Source organism: Telmatherina bonti, assembly GCF_933228915.1.
Source record: "Telmatherina bonti genome assembly, chromosome: 16".
NCBI lineage: Eukaryota > Metazoa > Chordata > Actinopteri > Atheriniformes > Telmatherinidae > Telmatherina > Telmatherina bonti.
In genome coordinates this window covers 10,532,493-10,551,375 of record NC_136614.1, presented here as the reverse complement: position 1 = coordinate 10,551,375, position 18,883 = coordinate 10,532,493, and the positions used below count along the sequence as shown (strand labels likewise).

Genomic DNA, 18,883 nt, shown 5'->3' with positions numbered 1-18,883 from the left:
TTTCGATCAAATATTTAAATTATTAAGATTTTATGTTTTATTGTTTAGTATTCTGAAATGCATCTCCTTTTTGTAATGTATACTAATTTAAAACTAAAGTTATTAATTTGTTTGAAGAAATGTTTTCAATCTAACATTTAAACTATTTAAATTTTATATTTTATTATTTAGTATTCTGAAAAGCATATCCTTTTTTGTAATGTACATAAATTTAAAACTAAAGTTATTAATTTGTTTAAAGAAACGTTTTCGATTAAATTATTCAAATTTTATATTTTATTATATAGTTTTGTAAAATGCACCTCCTCTTTAATATAAATGTATTTTTAAGTTGCAATAAAAACTTTTATTGTTTAACATTCTATTTCCGGTAAAGATGATACTTGACAAAAATGACGACGTCCGCAAGGGTTTCTGGGATATGTAGGCTTTTTTTTTTTTTTTTTTTTTTTTTTTTTTTAAATTTCAGATTGTCGGCCAACTAAAGCGTAACTCGGGGATTTTGTTTTAAGAACAAATGATTAAATCGAGTAAAAATATAATAATCAATTTGAATAACATAATATAACATAAGTTTATCTGTACATTTTCTAATGGTATGAATGAACAGATATAAATAAAAGCACCCACGTTACTACAATTTGTTGTCCATCTCCCCAACTGGTCGACCAGTTTACAGCTTCCTGTTTGTGTTGAAGCGGATATGAAGGAGCTTCCATGAACCATTTCTCCGCCAACATTTCTTCCTATTTTGTCAAAGTTTCATCCTGATAAAAGTAAACACTCGCCTAAAGATGTCGGAGCCAGGAAACCGGTTACGGAAACTTCTCGAATCGCCCAATTTTGACGCCCAGAATCACGTCAAGCAGCTTTCTCAGCAGTCTGATGGCGACAGAGACTTGCAGGAGCATCGTCAGAAAATCCAAAATCTGGCCGACGAAACGGCCCAAAACCTCAAGAAGAACGTGTATAAGAACTACAGACAGTTCATAGAAACTGCCAAGGAGATTTCCTACCTGGAGAGTGAGATGTACCAGCTGAGCCACATCCTGACCGAGCAGAAGAGCATCATGGAGAGCATCACCCAGGCCTTGCTCTCCACAGACAAAGATGAGACCTCCAAAGAGATGCAGGCTGCTTTCCCTAAAGAGACTGAGGAGATAAAGCAGAGGACTCTCACCTCCCTGCTGGAGAAAGTTGAAGGAGCTAAGAACATCATGGACACACCAGGGAGGCACCTGGTCTACAATGGAGACCTTGTGGAGTTTGATGTGGACAACATGTCCCCCATCCAGAAGGTGCACGCTTTCCTGATGAATGATTGTTTGTTAGTTTCCACCTGGCTTCCAAATCGAAGAGGCACGGTGAAGTATAAATACAACGCCCTGTACGACCTGGAGAGCTTTGCTGTGGTCAACGTTAAGGACAACCCTCCCATGAAGGACATGTTCAAGATCCTCATGTTCCCAGACAGCCGCATCTTCCAGGCGGAGAACAGCAAAGTCAAGAAGGAGTGGTTGGAGATCCTGGATGAAACCAAGAAGAATAAAGTGTCCAAAGACAAACGCACGAAGGAGGAAGAAGCCCCAACATCTCCTGTTCGAGCCGAGGTGTCCACCAACCCGTTTGACGTGGACGACGATGAGCCAGCAGATGCTGAGGAAAGCGTGGACCTCAGCCTTGAGTGGATCCAGGAGCTGCCGGAGGATCTGGATGTGTGCATTGCCCAGAGAGATTTCGAGGGTGCCGTGGACCTGCTGGATAAGCTCAACGAGTATCTGAAGGACCAGCCGGTGACGCAGAAGGTGAAGGAGCTCAGGGTGAAGGTGGACGAGCGGATCCGGCAGCTGACCGAGGTCCTGGTGTTTGAGTTGTCTCCAGATCGCTCACTTCGTGGTGGACCTAAAGCAACCCGCCGGGCCGTGTCACAGCTCATCAGACTAGGTCTTTATTTTTTAAGAATAAGACACAACACACCACTACCAAGCTCATATTCTGTTACTTTACTCTGCATCTATGTTCATTATTCATGTTACTATGTAGGCCTCATATTCAGCTGTCTTTAGATCAGTTATCTGTTCAATAACGGCCAAATGTGCTAAATCCATAGAACAGATGTTTACATTTCTACATCTGTGCTCATCCTGACAACCTGAACTTAATTCTCTTACTATAGAAACTGAATGTTCATTTATTAATGGAGAAAGTTATATAAGAGTTATCTCCTGCATTATAAATGGTTTATATTTAAACATAGAAGATTTAGACTTGTATGGAAAAATTAGGATAAAAGTTTGCATTTAGCAGATTCATCCTGCTGGCTGGATTGGACCCGGGACGGTTTTGGCTCCTGTAGACTCATTCAATCATAAAATCATCAAACTCAGATGACAAATCAGTTTAGCACCAACACTTCTAAGCAACAGTGAAGTGATGATGCGAAAAGATACACACGGAAAACTTGGCATGATGTGCATCGTGCCCCAAACAGATGTGAAGAAACTGGAGGACAAAAGAAGAAGCTGGAAAAAAATCCAGCAAAGACCTAAAAATTCAGGATATTAAGTTTTATTTATAAAGCACTTTGTAATAATTAAAAAATAGCACACACACACATCCTATTTGGGGTCCCTCAGACCACAAACCAATGCACACACACACACACACACGTACATAGAGATATATTTCTGTAATACTGTATTAATGCCTACTAACAGTTATGGGTTAAAACTCTGGACACTTCGTAAAAGATATTTAGCAAAAAGTCAATATACAAAATTGGTAAAAATGGTAGAAAAGATGGGTTAACTATCAAAAAAGGTAAATAATCCAAAGAATATAAATACGTTAAATGAGTAATTATTAAATAATTTAGTTGAGAACCAAAACAGAAAATAATAAAACCAGATTTAACATAAAAATAGCTGGAGATTAAAAGTACTGATTAAAGTACTGATTATGAATACTCAAGTAAAAGTTTTGTGCGTAAGAAAAATTCATCTGGACCTTCAGCCGATCCAAAGCCACGTCAGAAACGGTCTCCATGGAAACGTGGCCGTTCAGAAGCCGGGGAACTGGGAAAAAGGCTGGAGTATTTCACATGATTCAAAAACTAGACTGGAAACCAGTGACAGCAGGTCTGCTGGAGGGACGGATCCTCCCCAGAACCCGGATGTGGGATCCTCTGGGTGAAGAACGGAACAGAAACATCTGAAGAAGAGCTTTGGAAAGTCCTGAAGCCTCATGTCTACGAGGGTTTAGGACTGGCGTGTCAAACTCCAGTCCTCGGGGGATCGTTCCTGTAGGTGTGTTGTTTCCCTGCTCCAACACACCTGATTTAAATCAAATAAATCTCAAAACTTCTTGTCAACATGTATATTAATGTCAGTCAGGCGTGTTGGAGCAGGGAGACAACAGACACCTGCAGGAAACCGTACTCAAACCAGTGCTTTATGGTGTGTAGAAGATGGCGCTTTTTTTCTGACTCAACAAAATGAGGGTCGACTCATTGTACTGTAGTCCAGGGATCCCCAATCCTGGTACTCGAGGACCGATGTCCTGCAGGTTTTCCAAGTGTCCCTGCTGCACTACGCCTGATTCAGATCAGTGTGTATTTCGCAGACATGTGCAGACCTTGTCTGAGTCTGAGTCAGGTGTGTTGCAGCCGAAACACCTGGAAAACCTGCAGCACACCGGTCCTCCAGGACCAGGGTTGGGGATCCCTGCTGTCGTGTACACATTAGGGCCTAATGTGTACACGACAGCAGGTGTCAAACTCCAGTCCTCGAGGGCCGGTATCCTGCAGGTTTTTGTTGTCTCCAAGCTCCAACACACCTGACCAAAATTCATTTATAAGTCGACAAGAAGCTGCTGGATCCATTTGATTAGAATCAGCTGCGTTGGTGGAGGGAAACAACAAAAACCTGCAGGATACCGGCCCTCGAGGACTGGAGTTTGACACCCCTGCACGCGGGCTGTGACGATATGCTTTTGTCCCGATTCAATAGCGATTTTTTTTTTTTTTGGGTGCCGATTTGATTTAAATTGCAATTTTCACAACTCTTTGATTTTGCTGATTTTTGTAGACTAAAAACAAACAAAAAAAAGTACATCATTTTTTTCCCTCGTCATTTTTCTTCATTTCAACGAGGAAACAACAACCCAGTAGCCAGACCATCATTCTGCTGCTATAATGCCCAAGAAGACAAGTAAAAAGATCAATATAAACATTAAAAATGACAAAAAATGCTAGAGTGGAGTTTTATTTATTTATTTGGGAAAAAAAACAAAACAATTTTCTAACAAAAAAAAAAAATCAATTTTAAAATTGTGAAAAAAAATCGCGGTATTTGATTTTTTTTCTTTTCGACTTCCCACCCCTAGTTCACATGGACTTTTTCACTGAGTGCACCTCTTTTCATAAACCTCTAAATGAATGAAAAAGAGACAAGTTGACCTAAAATCATGTGACGTTTTTCCTTTTTATGATTTGTTTCAGGTCAGTCGACTAAAGCCTGCGAGCTGTTTCTGAAGAACCGCGCTGCCGCCGTCCAGACGGCCATACGGCAGCTTCGCATCGAAGGAGCCACGCTGCTCTACATCCACAAGCTCTGCAACATCTTCTTCACCAGCTTGCTGGAGACAGCCAAGGAATTTGAGATGGACTTTGCAGGAAACACAGGTTGTTACTCTGCGTTTGTGGTCTGGTCCAGATCGGCCATCAGGATGTTCGTAGATGCCTTCAGCAAGCAGGTGTGCAAAGACTCCTCATGTTTAACGTCTGTCTTTAGATTATTTACCCAAGTGAGATACGAAAACACCCCTCTCATGTTTATTTTTGTCTCTACAAGGTGTTTGACAGTAAGGAGAGTCTGTCTACAGCTGCTGAGTGCGTTAAAGTGGCGAAAGAACACTGTCAGCAGCTGACTGAGATCGGCCTGGACCTGACCTTCACCCTGCAGTCGCTGCTGGTGAAAGACGTCAGAGCCGCCCTGCTGAGCTACAAGGACATCATCATCGAAGCCACCAAACACAGGAACTCGGAGGAGATGTGGAGGAGGATGAACCTAATGACCCCCGAGGCTTTGACCAAACTTAAGGTGGAAATTTTCTCTTTTCTTTCCATCTTTTCGTCTCGTCTTGTCTTTCATGTTTTTCCTCTTGATTCAGCGACTGCAGAAGAAGACAAAACTTCTGGGGGAAGTTTAGGCTTTTTAGTTTGAACTTTAACCATCACAGCTTACTTTAATACGTATGAATTAAACGCTTGAACGTTACGGGACTGTACATTTCAGTCAAGGCTGATTTAAAAAGGTTGAGTATTTGTTTAAAGAGGAAACTGAACACACTTTATTCCCAATCTGAAACAGTTCTCTGACACGTCAATTAAACTTTTGGAGCCCTGCTTTGGCAAACGGCGTCCATAGTTTGAGTTTAGCTGCTTCGTCTCAACCTCTGGCAGCACTGTTCAGGTGACGCTTCGTTCCAGGCAGCGCCTTTGTCCTCTGATTCTGGGAGTTTATGTAGAGAAGCCTCTTCCATCTGGCTGGCCACAGCTCCTACTGCTTCCTGTCGGCCGAAGACGGGCTGAAGATGGACAGAAGACGGGCCAAAGGCGACAGTCCGAAGATGGGCCGAAGACGGGTTAAAGACAGGCTTTTGAAAACGGGGCCGAAGATGGGCCAAAGATGGGTTGACGATGGACCGAAGATGGGCCAAAAAGGGGCCAAAAAGGAGCCGAAGACGGGTTGAAAATGGGCCGAAGACGGGTTTAAGATGGGCGGGGTGAGCAAACAGACATGGGCGGTGTTGAAGACCAGCAGAGAGAGGAACTTCATAGTTTATGACATCATAAAAATGGAGATTTTAAAATGAGCTGTTTAGACGCTTAATTTCTTTGTCAGTTGAAAAATAATAAGTCCTGAGTTGTTATCTGTTTGTGACTTAAAACGCCAGACGAGACGTTTCTGAGCGCTTAGAAAAGTGATTTTTGTATGAAATTTCTCCTTTAATGTGAGCGACCGCGATTCTCTGGTTCTCCTGCAAGAAACTGTCAGAATCCTAAAACCTTGTTTAGGAGAAAATCTCTGAAACAGATTTTTATTTCATCCAGAAGTTTTTCTGACCTGATTTCTTCCTGGAAGGTGATAGTTCCTTTCCAGTTTATGATAATTCTTCTTTTAAAGCCATTTTAGGAGGGAAATGGATGGTTTTAATGTTGCACATTTCTAGTTTCTCATCACGTTAATCACTCAAAGCACTTTTACACCACTGGTATATACCAGGGGTCTCCAACCCGGTCCTCGTGAGTGACCATCCTGCAGGCTTTAGTGTTTCCCTGCTGCAGTGTAATGTTGTGTCAGTCATCAGTAATGTGTCAGATGTTGCTAGGCAACAGCAGCAGGGATCTCCTTCCATCTGGGGGAACTCTGGCCGTATGACGTTCCACAGGTAAATACCTGCTGCAGCGTTTACATCTGGAGTTTATTATGAGCTTTTGCCTCCACTTGACGCTGCTTTTGCTGCTTTTACTTGTTAACTCTATTTTGTATTCTGTATTCTTTATCCTGATTCCTGCAGGTGATTTTACTTGTTGACTCTATTCTGTATTCTGTATTCTTTATCCTGATTCCTGCAGGTGATTTTACTTGTTGACTCTATTCTGTATTCTGTATTCTTTATCCTGATTCCTGCAGGTGATTTTACTTGTTGACTCTATTCTGTATTCTGTATTCTTTATCCTGATTCCTGCAGGTGATTTTACTTGTTGACTCTATTCTGTATTCTGTATTCTTTGTCCTGATTCCTGCAGGTGATAAAACGAGTTAGTTGTGTCGGAGTCCGTTGTTGGGACTGTGAACTAGTCTGTTGTCGGTTCCACGTTGCTCTTTTTATATCCAAACCGCATCCATGCGACAGAAATTTCCCTCTTTTAGGAACAAGCTCATCAGTTTGGGTTGGCTGGTCATCTTTTAGTGAATTATCCTGCTCTGAAACACGTCTGCTACTGTCTTCCTCCATGTTTGTTTAGATATTGAAGCGTGCCGTAAAGCACATTTTGACATAAAATACTGCAGTAAAGCACCTTATCGTGGTGTAAACGATAGAGCCTCATATGAAACGATAGACGTTTTCTATTATCCAAACAATAAATATGTTCATATCACCCAGCCCTACCAGGAAAACACTAAAAACTGCAGGATGGCAGCTCACAAGGACCGGATTTGGAGACTCTGCTATGTACTAGCACTGGCAGTCGTACCCTGATGGATACATCAGGCAGCAACGGGGTTCAGTATCTTACGGAAAGACACTTAGGCTTGGCATCAGGGGAAAACAGGGGTGGGTAACTCTGGTCTCAGAGGGCTGAAGTCCTGCAGATGTAGGAGATCCCTGCTGCAACACACTTAACTCAAATCAGGTTCAGGTTGATGTTCAGGTGACTTTATTTGTACCAGTAGGTAGATTTGTTGTAGAGCGTTTTCAGGTTCAGTGTCACAGAAGACAGTAAATAAAATAGACACATAAACAGACATTGTGACATTCCCAGTGGCTCATAAAGTAAAAAATAAATAAATAGTTACATTAATAGATAAAAATGATTTAAAATCCTAAAATTTATGAAGGAGGACTGCTGCAGATGGAACAAAACGGTTCCTATCCTACCTGCCTGGTGTTCAGGACTCAGCTGAGACTCACCAATCAGCCTACTGGACCATTTAATCATCTTACTGACTATATTTCTGTCTTTCTGAGCCAAATTACCAAACCAGGCTACCAAGGAAAATGACTAAATCTGTTCAATAAAAGATCAGACTTAATTAGCAAACTTATCTGCTAGCTCCATATTGATTTGAGTCAAGTGCGTTGCAGCAGGGAAAACCCTAACATCTGCAGGACTTTAGCCCTCTGAGACCGGAGTTTCCCCCCCGATCTAAAAGCTGTTTTCTTCGCTCGATGCTAATGATCTTCTGTAACAGACGGTCTTTTCCACTTCGCTCCAGACTGTGTCTCTGTTTCCCACATCCACCTGCTGATCCTTCTCCCCGCAGGACGAGATGCGCAGCTGTGGCGTCAGCTTCCAGCAGTACACAGGCGACGACTGCTGGGTGAACCTCAGCTACACCATCGTGGCTTTCACCAAGCAGATGATGAACTTCCTGGAGGAGGGCCTGAAGCTCTACTTCCCCGAGCTGCACATGGTCCTGCTGGAGAGCCTGAGGGAGATCATCCTGGTGGCCGTGCAGCACGTGGACTACAGCCTCCGCTGTGAGCAGGACCCTGAGAAGAAGGCCTTCGTCCTGCAGAACGCCACCTTCCTCCATGACACCGTGCTGCCCGTGGTTGAGCGGCGGTTTGAGGAGGCCGTGGGCAAGCCGGCCAAGCAGCTGCAGGATCTGAGGAAGAGCACGAGGCCGGTGCGGATCAACCCTGAGAGCACCACATCCTTGGTTTGAGACTGAGAGGAGCTTCTGTGGCTCATGTGATGATACACCCACACATCCATCTGCACCCTGCAATCTCACCTCTTTCCTGTGGAACTTCCCACAACGCTGCCTGTTGGCTGGTTTGGAGAAGGATTTAGTAAGAGGTTTGCTTACAGCTTACATATACGAAGCATCTGTGCAGTCCAGCCATCCAGACGTGCAGATTTGTGCACATTATGCCAAGATTTCTTCACACAACGGAGCACATGTATATGAAATCATCTGCTTTTGATTTACACTCCAGTAAGGATGATTTTATACTGTTTAGGAAATGTTTAACTAATCTAACTAATATTTATACTAGTTTGGATGAACTATAGTTCTATAGTTTATAGTTAATGTATGATGAACTATAGTTCATCCAAACTAACAATAAGTTTGTTCTGCTTGTTTGATTTATCAGAAACTAACGTGCTGAGTTAAAGTCATGACTGAAAAGAAGCATTTAAACGTCCTTTGTTGATCAAAACGTTGGCGTTTGACAATAACACATGAAACTTTGTCAATTAAATGATGGAAAAGTTGAGTTTTATGTTCATGCATGCTTCTCCTATGAGGTGGAATTAGAGATAGTTCTAATTATTTAGTATTAAGTGAAGGGAAATGAGCCAGTTATATAAATATTTGGAGTCCCGTCATTCTACAGAGTATTTATAGGTAGAAATATTCAACAGAGCTGAAAGTCCTTCCAGGACTGGGTGTCCCATCAAAGTCAGACCATGTTAGTTAGTTAGTTTATTTTGTTTGGTTTGAATCAGTCACAATCAGTTTGTCCATTTCCAAAAAAACAATCAAGTAAAACAAAAACACAATAGGCAGAAGAAAAGCTATGTAATGCACTTGTTGGGGTTTTGGTGTCAAAGAAACCCTCAAAACAGGAAAAACGTCAGCGATCAATAGAAAGATGAAACATGACATGAATGACAACACAGGCTGACTTTCAGAGCTCTGAATTTTAGTTTACTTTTCAGGTTTTTCTTTTACAGACTGCTCACCAAAGGCAGGGTGGATACAGCAGGCATCACAATGTCTCAAACCCCACATGCATCTCTTCGCCCCTCCATCATGTGTGCCTCCATGCAGCCACGTCCAACCAGACCATCAGTCACACAGTTACCAGTTTAACCATTTTACAAAACTATGGTTCCCAGACACTACAACCTACACATAAACCACTATTTACAGCCCAATTCCCCCAAAATTAACATACCAGCATGCATTGTGACTTACTAAAGTAAAAACATAACAAAAACCAATAACATCCATCTAAAGATAACCAACTAATCAAAAAACCGCAATCACTCCCACCCCTCTACTCCTGCTCCTTGGTTCAGCCTCACGAAGTAATCATGAAACAATTCTCCACAGCCTGGGTCCGAAGGCTGCCTCCATGTGTGCCTCCATGAAGCCACATCCAACCAGACCTCAGAGATGTTCGTGACTTTCAGCCCAAACAAAATCACCAAAACAAAACTTAACGAAAACAACAACCGATGTCACCAACAGCGACATCTCAGACTCTCCAGGCTTCAGTCAGAAAGTTACACGTTGGAGTCTAAAACAGTAGGAAACTCCGCAGCACAGTTTAGGTTCGCAAAGCTACATCTGAATAAACAAGTGTCCTTTAGACTGACTGGACCAAAATGTTTGGTCATCAGGAAGAAAACCACGTCATGCCAACTGTCAAGCACGGCGGTGGGGGGATGATGATCTGGGCTTGTTTTCAGCGACAGGATCTGAACACCTTGCAGTAGTTTGGTGCACCATGAACCCGTCTAGATACCAAAGTTTTAATGTGTCTGACAGCTAAAGCTCGAGCGAAGTTGGCTTATTTTACAGACACGGCAGCAGATCTACGTCGGATTGGCTGGAAGAGAAAAGAGTCACAGAGTTGACACGATGCAGTCAGAAGAGCCGAACTGTGCACCAACAAAAGGTTGTAAAGAAGAGACGGCCAAAATTCCTCCATGACACCAGAGACTGATGACATCATGCAGAAAAAAGGTTGCAGAATCACTTAGTTTTTACTTTTATACACTTTTAAAGATTTTCCAAATAATTTCTGTCCTGATAACACTAAGTTTGAAAGAAGGATCTACTTTCTGTCACAAGCTTGATGCAATCTGAGCATCACATCGTCACTTTCCAGACACAATGATAACACATCTGAATTCCTCTTTCAGACCAGAAGCTCTCCTTTTTCCCAATATTTGTAAATCTGAAATGGATAAAAGGTCCTATGAAGACATTTTTGTGTCTGGCAGACTTGAAAACAGCATAAATGTGTCGATAAGACGAGATAATCCTTTAGGAGGATTTCACAGTGTTACAGCAGCAGGTAAACATAAAAACACACATTGTGAGAATAAAATAGCACAACACAAACTAAATAAATATAAATACAAATAGTGCAAAAGAATGAATTCTTGTGATATAACAGGTTAAAGTGATGTCAAACATGATGAATTCTACTAAATACGTTAGAGAAGCAAAAATTACTGCACCGTATAAAGAGCCAAGTTATTGCACAGGACTAAGTGTTAATGTTAAGTTGTATTTCAGCATGAGTTTATAATTGCTTGTGTTCCCGCAGTTAATCTTTTTGCTTCTTATTTTGTGGACTGTTGTTTCTGACTGAAGAGATTCCAGAAGGGCTAAAAAAAAGAAAAACAGGAGTAAATTGTGCTGAATCACAACTTTAAATAGCAGTAATTTGGCATGCCAGTACATCAGTGTCCTAAATATCTCACTAGATATATTTTAACCACATATACTTATCTGATATTCATGCCCAGGTTCATACAGTGGGTCCCAAACTGGGGGGCAGGTCTCCCACGGGGGGCTCGGGGTTATTACAAGGAGGCGCAGCAAGGCTATATAAAACTTGAGAGTTTTGGCATTGGACAAATTTGTAAAAGTACCAATGATGATAAATCAACAAGAGAGACTTCAAGTACTAAAAAAAGACAAGAGAATATGATGCAGCATTTCTGCTCCTGCTTCACCAGGTAACAGTTAAGTTATAGTAATAATCACTGTAATGAAGAGACAACAGTCTTTAACGTGGATCAAAATATTATATTCTAATATTATGAACTTGGGGAATTTTCATCCTGAATACAAAGAAAACAAACCATTAAAATCATATCTAGCAGAGTTGTTCCGTCTCATTGAAGATTCGGCTCACCTGAAGAAGTTTGAAGAGATTCCTTTATTAAAACATTTCAAGCTAAAGCAGAAGAATGGATCATAACACTGACATGGTTTTAACTACAATACAGTCACTAAACTAATGTCACATTTCTTTGTATGTTTCTTTGGTTTGTGTGACGGGATGGGGGGGGGGGATTGACAGTGTTGTCGGTGATGAAAGGGGGGCCCTGTCGAAAAGGTTTGGGAACCACTGGGTCAATATAAAGTAAAAATAGCATAATCTGATTTATATCTAAATAAAACAAAAGTAATATTTAGTATAGTTCATGTAAACCAGATTATTCATATCTAGAGGTTTTACTGCCCTCTAGTGGCAGCTCTGAGTCAGTAAATATCAGCTGTGGAAGCTTCTTTCTGTCACACAGATGCTAATAATCCAGTGCTTCACTCCTATAATCAGGCTGTCTAGCATAATATTCTATTATATACTATATTTTGTTATTATTTTAGCACATCTTTCATATTTCATCCACTGATTGTTGCAGATACTGCAGTGAAGCTCCAGTCCACCCAGTTTGAGCTGCATTACTGTTAAACAGGAGAAGTTGCTCCCAGCAGTGACGGAGTTAACATGTCACCATGTCGGATGGAGCTATTTTTAGATGCATGATTGTTTTCTCTGCTTCACAGCTCATCTCATTATAATCACTGATGTGAATGAGGGGCTCGATGAAAGCCTCGGGGCCGAGTTATCAGCTTATTCTCAGAGAGCCAGCATCAGGCTGGTACAATTATTTCAGAGGGATTCATTCAGTCAATAGCCTGAGGGGAATATACAGTGTAGTACATGTATGTGAAGCATTTCAAGTGATGAAAATGGAAGTTTTTATGCTGCACTTACAAAGTTTACATCCATATGTGCATCGAAGACGGCACGGAGGCTGAGAAAGTCGCAGAATCTTCTGGAAACGTTGCAAAGTGGCAGCTTATCTTCACACTTTACTGTTTTTAATGAAACTCCAGCTAAGTGATGATCTTTTCTATGAGCGTGTCCTCGTGATGAGCAGAACGAGGATGTTACGTGCATGTTACATGTTACTTGCACTTGTGAAAACTTGTCATCCCTGTTACCTCTCCAGGTGTTTAAAGTAGCTGAAGTGGAGATCTGCCTACCCTGGGTTTTATTGGCTGCTTCAAATTCAGATGCTCCAATCAGCACTAAAGCGCACCTGGAGGCCGTCACTCTCTTCTGTTTTGCCTGAGCAGCAGCCTCCGGCAGTTAAAAGTGAAGCCTATGCAGAAGTCCATAAAACTGCAGTTCCCCCTTCATCCACTAGGGGCTGCAAAACAGAGCGAATCCCCACAGACTCCCATGTTAAAAAGACCAACTTCACAGCAAAAACAAACATGTTTACAGCCTGGTTCAAAAATCCATTTTAGGTTTAATAGGTCAGGTTTACCTTCATGACAACTGTGGGGGGGAGTGAATTTTTTTCTAACTTGTCTGTTTAAAAGCTATTTAATCTCGAAGTTCGGCATATGTAGGGGTGTGTCCTTTTGATTGACAGGTACCCGATCTCCCGCTTCAAGTCAGAAGAATGTAGAACAACCACGGTTTTTAGCCGGTTAACAACGTGACTTAGCTTTAGCCCGCTTACCTCCGTTTGCTGGGTAGCTCCTGTTATCTCCAAGTTAGCTCGGTTAGCTCTTAGCTACAGAAAGCTCGGAGTTCGCTCGATGTCAATCATCCACCATGACGCTCACAGCCCCCCTCTCAGCTCCACCTCTTTGTTCATATATGTATTTTCCGGGCGAGACAACGCGCATGATGCTGCCATTATGGCGATGGTAGGAACCGCCCACCGAGCGTCAATTAAGATCTTCAGAAACCTACGGGTGACGTCACGGAAGCTCCGCCCATCTCTTTATATACAGTCTATGGTTTTGCCTTAGTTTGTTCATGTCATGGTGGACCAGGTATGTGGGGAGGCATGAGGACCAGGTAAGTTGGGGCGCCCTTTACATTTCCACACGTAGAGAAAAAAAAACTACAGACACACTAGGGCTAGAGGCTGTTGCCACCCCTTGTATATGTTTTGGTCAAGCTCTGGTTATTAGATCAATTAGGTTGGAGTTTCTTTGGTTTTGTTTTGGTTTACAGGTAGAGTCTGAGTTAGGCCTCGTTTTGTTTTATTGTTTTCTTTGATTTTGGCACAGCCTAACGTCCCTTCCTCTCCCACAGGTTCCATAATCCTGCCAAACCTGTAAATAAATGTTCCAATCCTCTCTACTTGTCTTGTCTGTGGTTGTCAGGTTGCACCCCTCCCAGGGGACGTAACAGAGGATAATCGCTGTCTGAGGTTAAAGCCCAGGCTGCAGAGATGCTAAGCAGACACATGCATGTGCAGATGATCACTCAGTTCATAACAAAACAGATCTGCAGGCAGGTAATGGGACGCTAACTGAGCTGATAGATGGAGAAAGTGTTCCAGTGTTGAAGTTCCCTGAGGGACCTCGGCCACGGCTGCTGTCTGTTCTGCTTAATGTTCAGGAAACACAAAGGCTAATGGGAGAAAACACAAAGGTTACTGGATCGAACAAGCTTCTGATGCTCTGCCAGGATCCGTCTGTTTGTTATCTGGTCCAGAAGTTGCTGCTTTCACCACTGCGATCATGTTTCATCCATCTCAGCTTTGACAGGCAGAACAAACGTAGAGTTTCAGACAGTCGCAGCAAGTGATGATCGTTATCGTGGCCGCCGGGATTGTTGACAGAATGATGTCAGATTTTAAGATAAAAAGTTAAACTTTTCACGATGAGCTGAAATTCCCCTTCTGTAATTCATTGCTGTTTTACTTTATTTTAGATGTTTAACTTTTTTTCAATTATTATTTTGTACTAAAAAAGGGAACAAATATTAGTGACAACAAATAAAATAAGCTTCTTAAGTTTAAAAAAGGGTTTTGGAAGAAGTTGGGCACTTATCTAGTCTAAAACCCCCTTATCAATGACGCTGTAAATGAAAAATATAGAAATACTCATTAAATTCCATTACCATGAAACTTAAACAGCATACAGTTGTTAATACACACAATAAATCATAGAATTCAACATCCATTGCTTAAAAAAATCACCCTATTTGTCTCATAACTTTTAATTATATCATCTTTTGTTATTTGTTTAAATGTTCCCATTGATTGACATGATTTTATTTCCTTACTGCAGCTGTTCCAGAGCTGAACTCCTCTTGTAGAAACACAATGGAGTTTAGCATTTCTTCTCACAGCTGATCCTTTCAGGCCAAATATTCTCTCTTAACTGGAAAAGCTTTTGGATGCTGCTGCGTAATTGATCTTTTTTTTACTTTGTACATGATTTGAAGTATCTTAAATTTTAATAGCTCCTCAAATTTCAGTACTTTCAATTTAATTTAATTGACTGTATAAAACATTAGAATATTAATACCTGTTTATAGCTTAGTAAAAATATTGAAATGGTTTGAAGATGGATGGACGACTTAAAAAATAGGTACGACTAATCATGATGAGGTGAAGGAAAACGGTTCTTGTTGAAAGAAAAGAAACAAATAAGAAACACAGATGCAGAAATCCACACTCAATCTGGAGACACGCTCTAAATTAACAACTAGAATAAGTAATTTTTACAAGGATCTCAGTTAAAAAAAGGACAACATGGTGACAGGGCCGGATTAAAAGTGCCAGGTCCCTGGGCCCAGGGTGCTCCAGGGGCCCCGATCCACATCATAACATTGTAAACATTGGGAATGATACACTGTGAAATGACATTTCTCACGTCTCTCAGCCAGGGGTACCAATAGTAATACACTGGACACTGTGGTGTAACTATCTGGCTTTTATGTACATTTAGTTTCATGTCCAAACTGCTGGTGTTTACCCTACGTGGCCTCCAATGGGTGTGGGCCCCTGGGCTCATGCCCATAATGCCCATTGGATAATCCGACCTTGTGTAGGTGAGATATTTAGAAACAACAAGCAGTTGGTGGGACACAAAACAAGTGTCTGTTATGTAGGAGTGGAGATCGACCCCCCCTGCATCTTTTCTGTGCATCCTTCTCCAACACACCTGAAACAATTAGCTGAACTTTCTCCTCTGCAGGTCGTCCAGCTCTGCAGAGGCTTCGTAACGAGACCCTCATTAGATTCAGGTGTGTTGGAGAAGGTTTGCATCTAAATGTTGCAGGATAAAGCTTGAGGACGATCTGGGGCATCTCTGCTCGAATGGCTTTAACAGGTAGGAGGATACAACGGCTTCTCATCGACTGTCGGAAGTTTGTTTTAGCATGATGCTGAATGCAGAAAGTTCAGTTAAGCTTTATTAGTCTTGTGCAACTCAAGATGCAGTTTTTTATAAGGCAGATTTTCAAAGACAAAATCCAATTTAATGCAAACAAATCCGTTTAAAAAACATTATTAAGAACTATCATCATTTAAGTCATTCATAAAAAAATGGTCCCCAAGGAAACTGGTAAATTTAATGCCTAATTTTAAATGCCTTTCTGTTGTTTTCATTTAACTGGATTTATATGTTTACCTGCTCTGGCAGCAGATGGAAATGAGCCGTTCATTGCATCTTTTCTCCACTAATTTGAATGTTTTTTGTAAACTTTCCCTGACAAATTAAATAAAGATTAAACAGGTTTTATTTAATCCAACATCCTGAGCGACATGGGGCTGAAGGTGACAGTAGGGAGAAAAAACTCTTGCAGAACTAGACTCAGAAACAACGCGATATGCCTCCATCAGTTGGGGGTGGACAGGATGGAAAACGGGTCATCTAGCACCATGACGAATTATTCCTGCTGGGGAAGAAAAACAGACACAAAATGTATAACAGTCATATATGAAGAATAATGGGAAGTGCAGAGACTAAAGAGCTGGAGAAGGGCCACCAAACCAGTCCTAACTACCAGCTTCATCATCAGGAAATCTTTAAAACTGAATCTTAATGTGTTTTTGCTTCTTGAAGCCAAACTGGGAGCCAGTTCCCCCAACAGAGATCTGATAACTGAAGGTTCTGCTCATGATTAGATCTTTAAGATCATCAACATCTTGATGCTAATAATTTCAGATTCTGTCAGGATTTAACAGGGAGTGAAAGAAGGACGAGCTCAAGTTGAACATTTAGCGTGTTCCTTCCAGATCTCTGTTCCAGACAGGTTTAGACTGAGCTCTTAGTGCAACCTGCAGCCCTACCTTAGGTCTGCCTCCAGTCCTGAATTCTCTAACTTTATTAAAACACAGACGCTAAACATGCATAAATGAGCAGTTTGGAGTAAACACAATGATAAGTAAAGGTGTTGGGCCTGGCGGGATGGGAATTTCCTCAGGTGTGTCCTGACTGGCTGCAGCTGTTACTCGTTCCAGCCTGGTGGATAAGACTGACGACTGCTCTTGTTGAAGCGCTGAAATCAATCCTCAGCCTTCTCCAAGGTTCAGGGCTCAGACGGTACGTTCGTTATGTTTCGCCTTTGCAAAGGGAGAGCCCCGTGCAGCTCCCTACACGCCCAGGATCTGCAGCAGGACTCTGCCTTCTCTCTTCAACAGGCTGTTTTTATTAAATCATCATAGGTGGAGCGATACATACAGTTGGATAAATGTTCCCACAAAAAGTTCTCTACACACACCGCATGACCATCATTCTGTCGCATGAATTGTCTTCCTTTCCCCTGTAACACTGAATCATGTATTCAATGGTCAATCGTATCCTTCCTCCTGTTATCTTCAAGGTCTTAGTGTTATCTATCTCCTGTTATTCTAACTGAGTCTTGTGCGACACAATGCTCTGTATTCTTCCATATTCAGTTGCTGCAAAGAAAGTTTAGACAGACATGGGAATCTTTTAGAGAGAGAGAGAGAGAGAGAGAGAGAGAGAGAGAGAAAGAGAGAGAGAGAGAAGAGGTCTAGCCTTATAAGCATTTCCTCTCCATCTTAAGTTATACAAAAGTAAATAAGAGTATGATATTTGGTCCAGTAATAGTAACATAAAACATCAAGTTTTCATATCAGAATTTATCCATCCATCCATCCATCCATCTTCTGCCGCTTATCCGGGGTCGGGTCGCAGGGGCAGCAGCCTAAGCAGGGAAGCCCAGACTTCCCTCTCCCCAGCCATATTTGCCAACTCTGCGGGGGGGGATCCCGAGGCGTTCCCAGGCCAGCCGAGAGATGTAATCCCTCCAGCGTGTCCTGGGTCTTCCCCGGAGTCTCCTCCCCGAGGGACGTGCCTGGAACACCTCACCAGGGAGGTCCAGGAGGCATCCTGACCAGATGCCCGAGCCACCTCAACTGGTTCCTCTCGATGCGAAGGAGCAGCAGCTCTACTCTGAGCCCCTCCCGGATGACCGAGCTCCTCACCCTATCTCTAAGGGAGAGCCCGGCCACCCTGCGGAGGAAACTCATTTCAGCCGCCTGTATACGAGATCTCGTTCTTTCGGTCACGACCCACAGCTCATGACCATAGGTGAGGGTAGGAACGTAGATCGACTGGTAAATCGAGAGCTTCGCCTTCTGGCTCAGCTCCTTCTTCACCACGACAGACCGGCGCAGAGTCCGCATTACTGCAGATGGCGCACCGATCCGTCTGTCGATCTCGCACTCCATCCTTCCCTCACTCGTGAACAAGACCCCGAGATATTTAAACTCCTCCACTTGAGGCAGGACCTGACCCCCGACCCGGAGAGGGCAATCCACCCTATTCCGGCTGAGGACCATGGTCTCAGATTTGGAGGGGCTGATTCCCATCCCAGCCGCTTCACACTCGGCCGCGAATCGCTCAAGCGAGAGCTGGAGATCACGACCAGATGAAGCCAACAGGACCACGTCATCCGCAAAAAGCAGGGACCCAATCCTGAGGCCACCAAGTCGGATCCCCTCAACACCTCGGCTGCACCTAGAAATTCTGTCCATATAAGTTATGAACAGAATCGGTGATAAAGGGCAGCCTTGGCGGAGTCCAACCCTCACCGGAAACGGATCCGACTTACTACCGGCAATGCGGACCAAGCTCTGACACCTGTCGTACAGGGACCGGACAGCTCGTAAAAGGGGGTCCGGTACCCCATACTCCCGGAGTACCCCCCACAGGAGCCCCCGGGGGACACGGTCGAATGCCTTCTCCAGGTCCACAAAGCACATGTAGACTGGTTGGGCAAACTCCCATGCCCCCCCCAGGACCCCAGAGAGGGTATAGAGCTGGTCCACTGT

At 42.7% G+C, this 18,883-nt stretch overlaps 1 protein-coding gene across 1 annotated transcript; it reads left to right on the top strand.

Annotated features, from left to right (window-relative positions):
* Positions 1 to 709: 709 nt before the first annotated feature.
* On the top strand, positions 710 to 8,946 carry exoc8 (exocyst complex component 8). Its single transcript, XM_079255595.1, has 4 exons — positions 710 to 1,944; positions 4,499 to 4,752; positions 4,851 to 5,099; positions 8,052 to 8,946. The coding sequence occupies exons 1-4, from the start codon at positions 795 to 797 to the stop codon at positions 8,454 to 8,456; spliced, it is 2,058 nt and encodes a 685-aa protein (XP_079111721.1). The 5' UTR covers positions 710 to 794; the 3' UTR covers positions 8,457 to 8,946.
* The last annotated feature ends 9,937 nt before the right edge of the window (positions 8,947 to 18,883 follow it).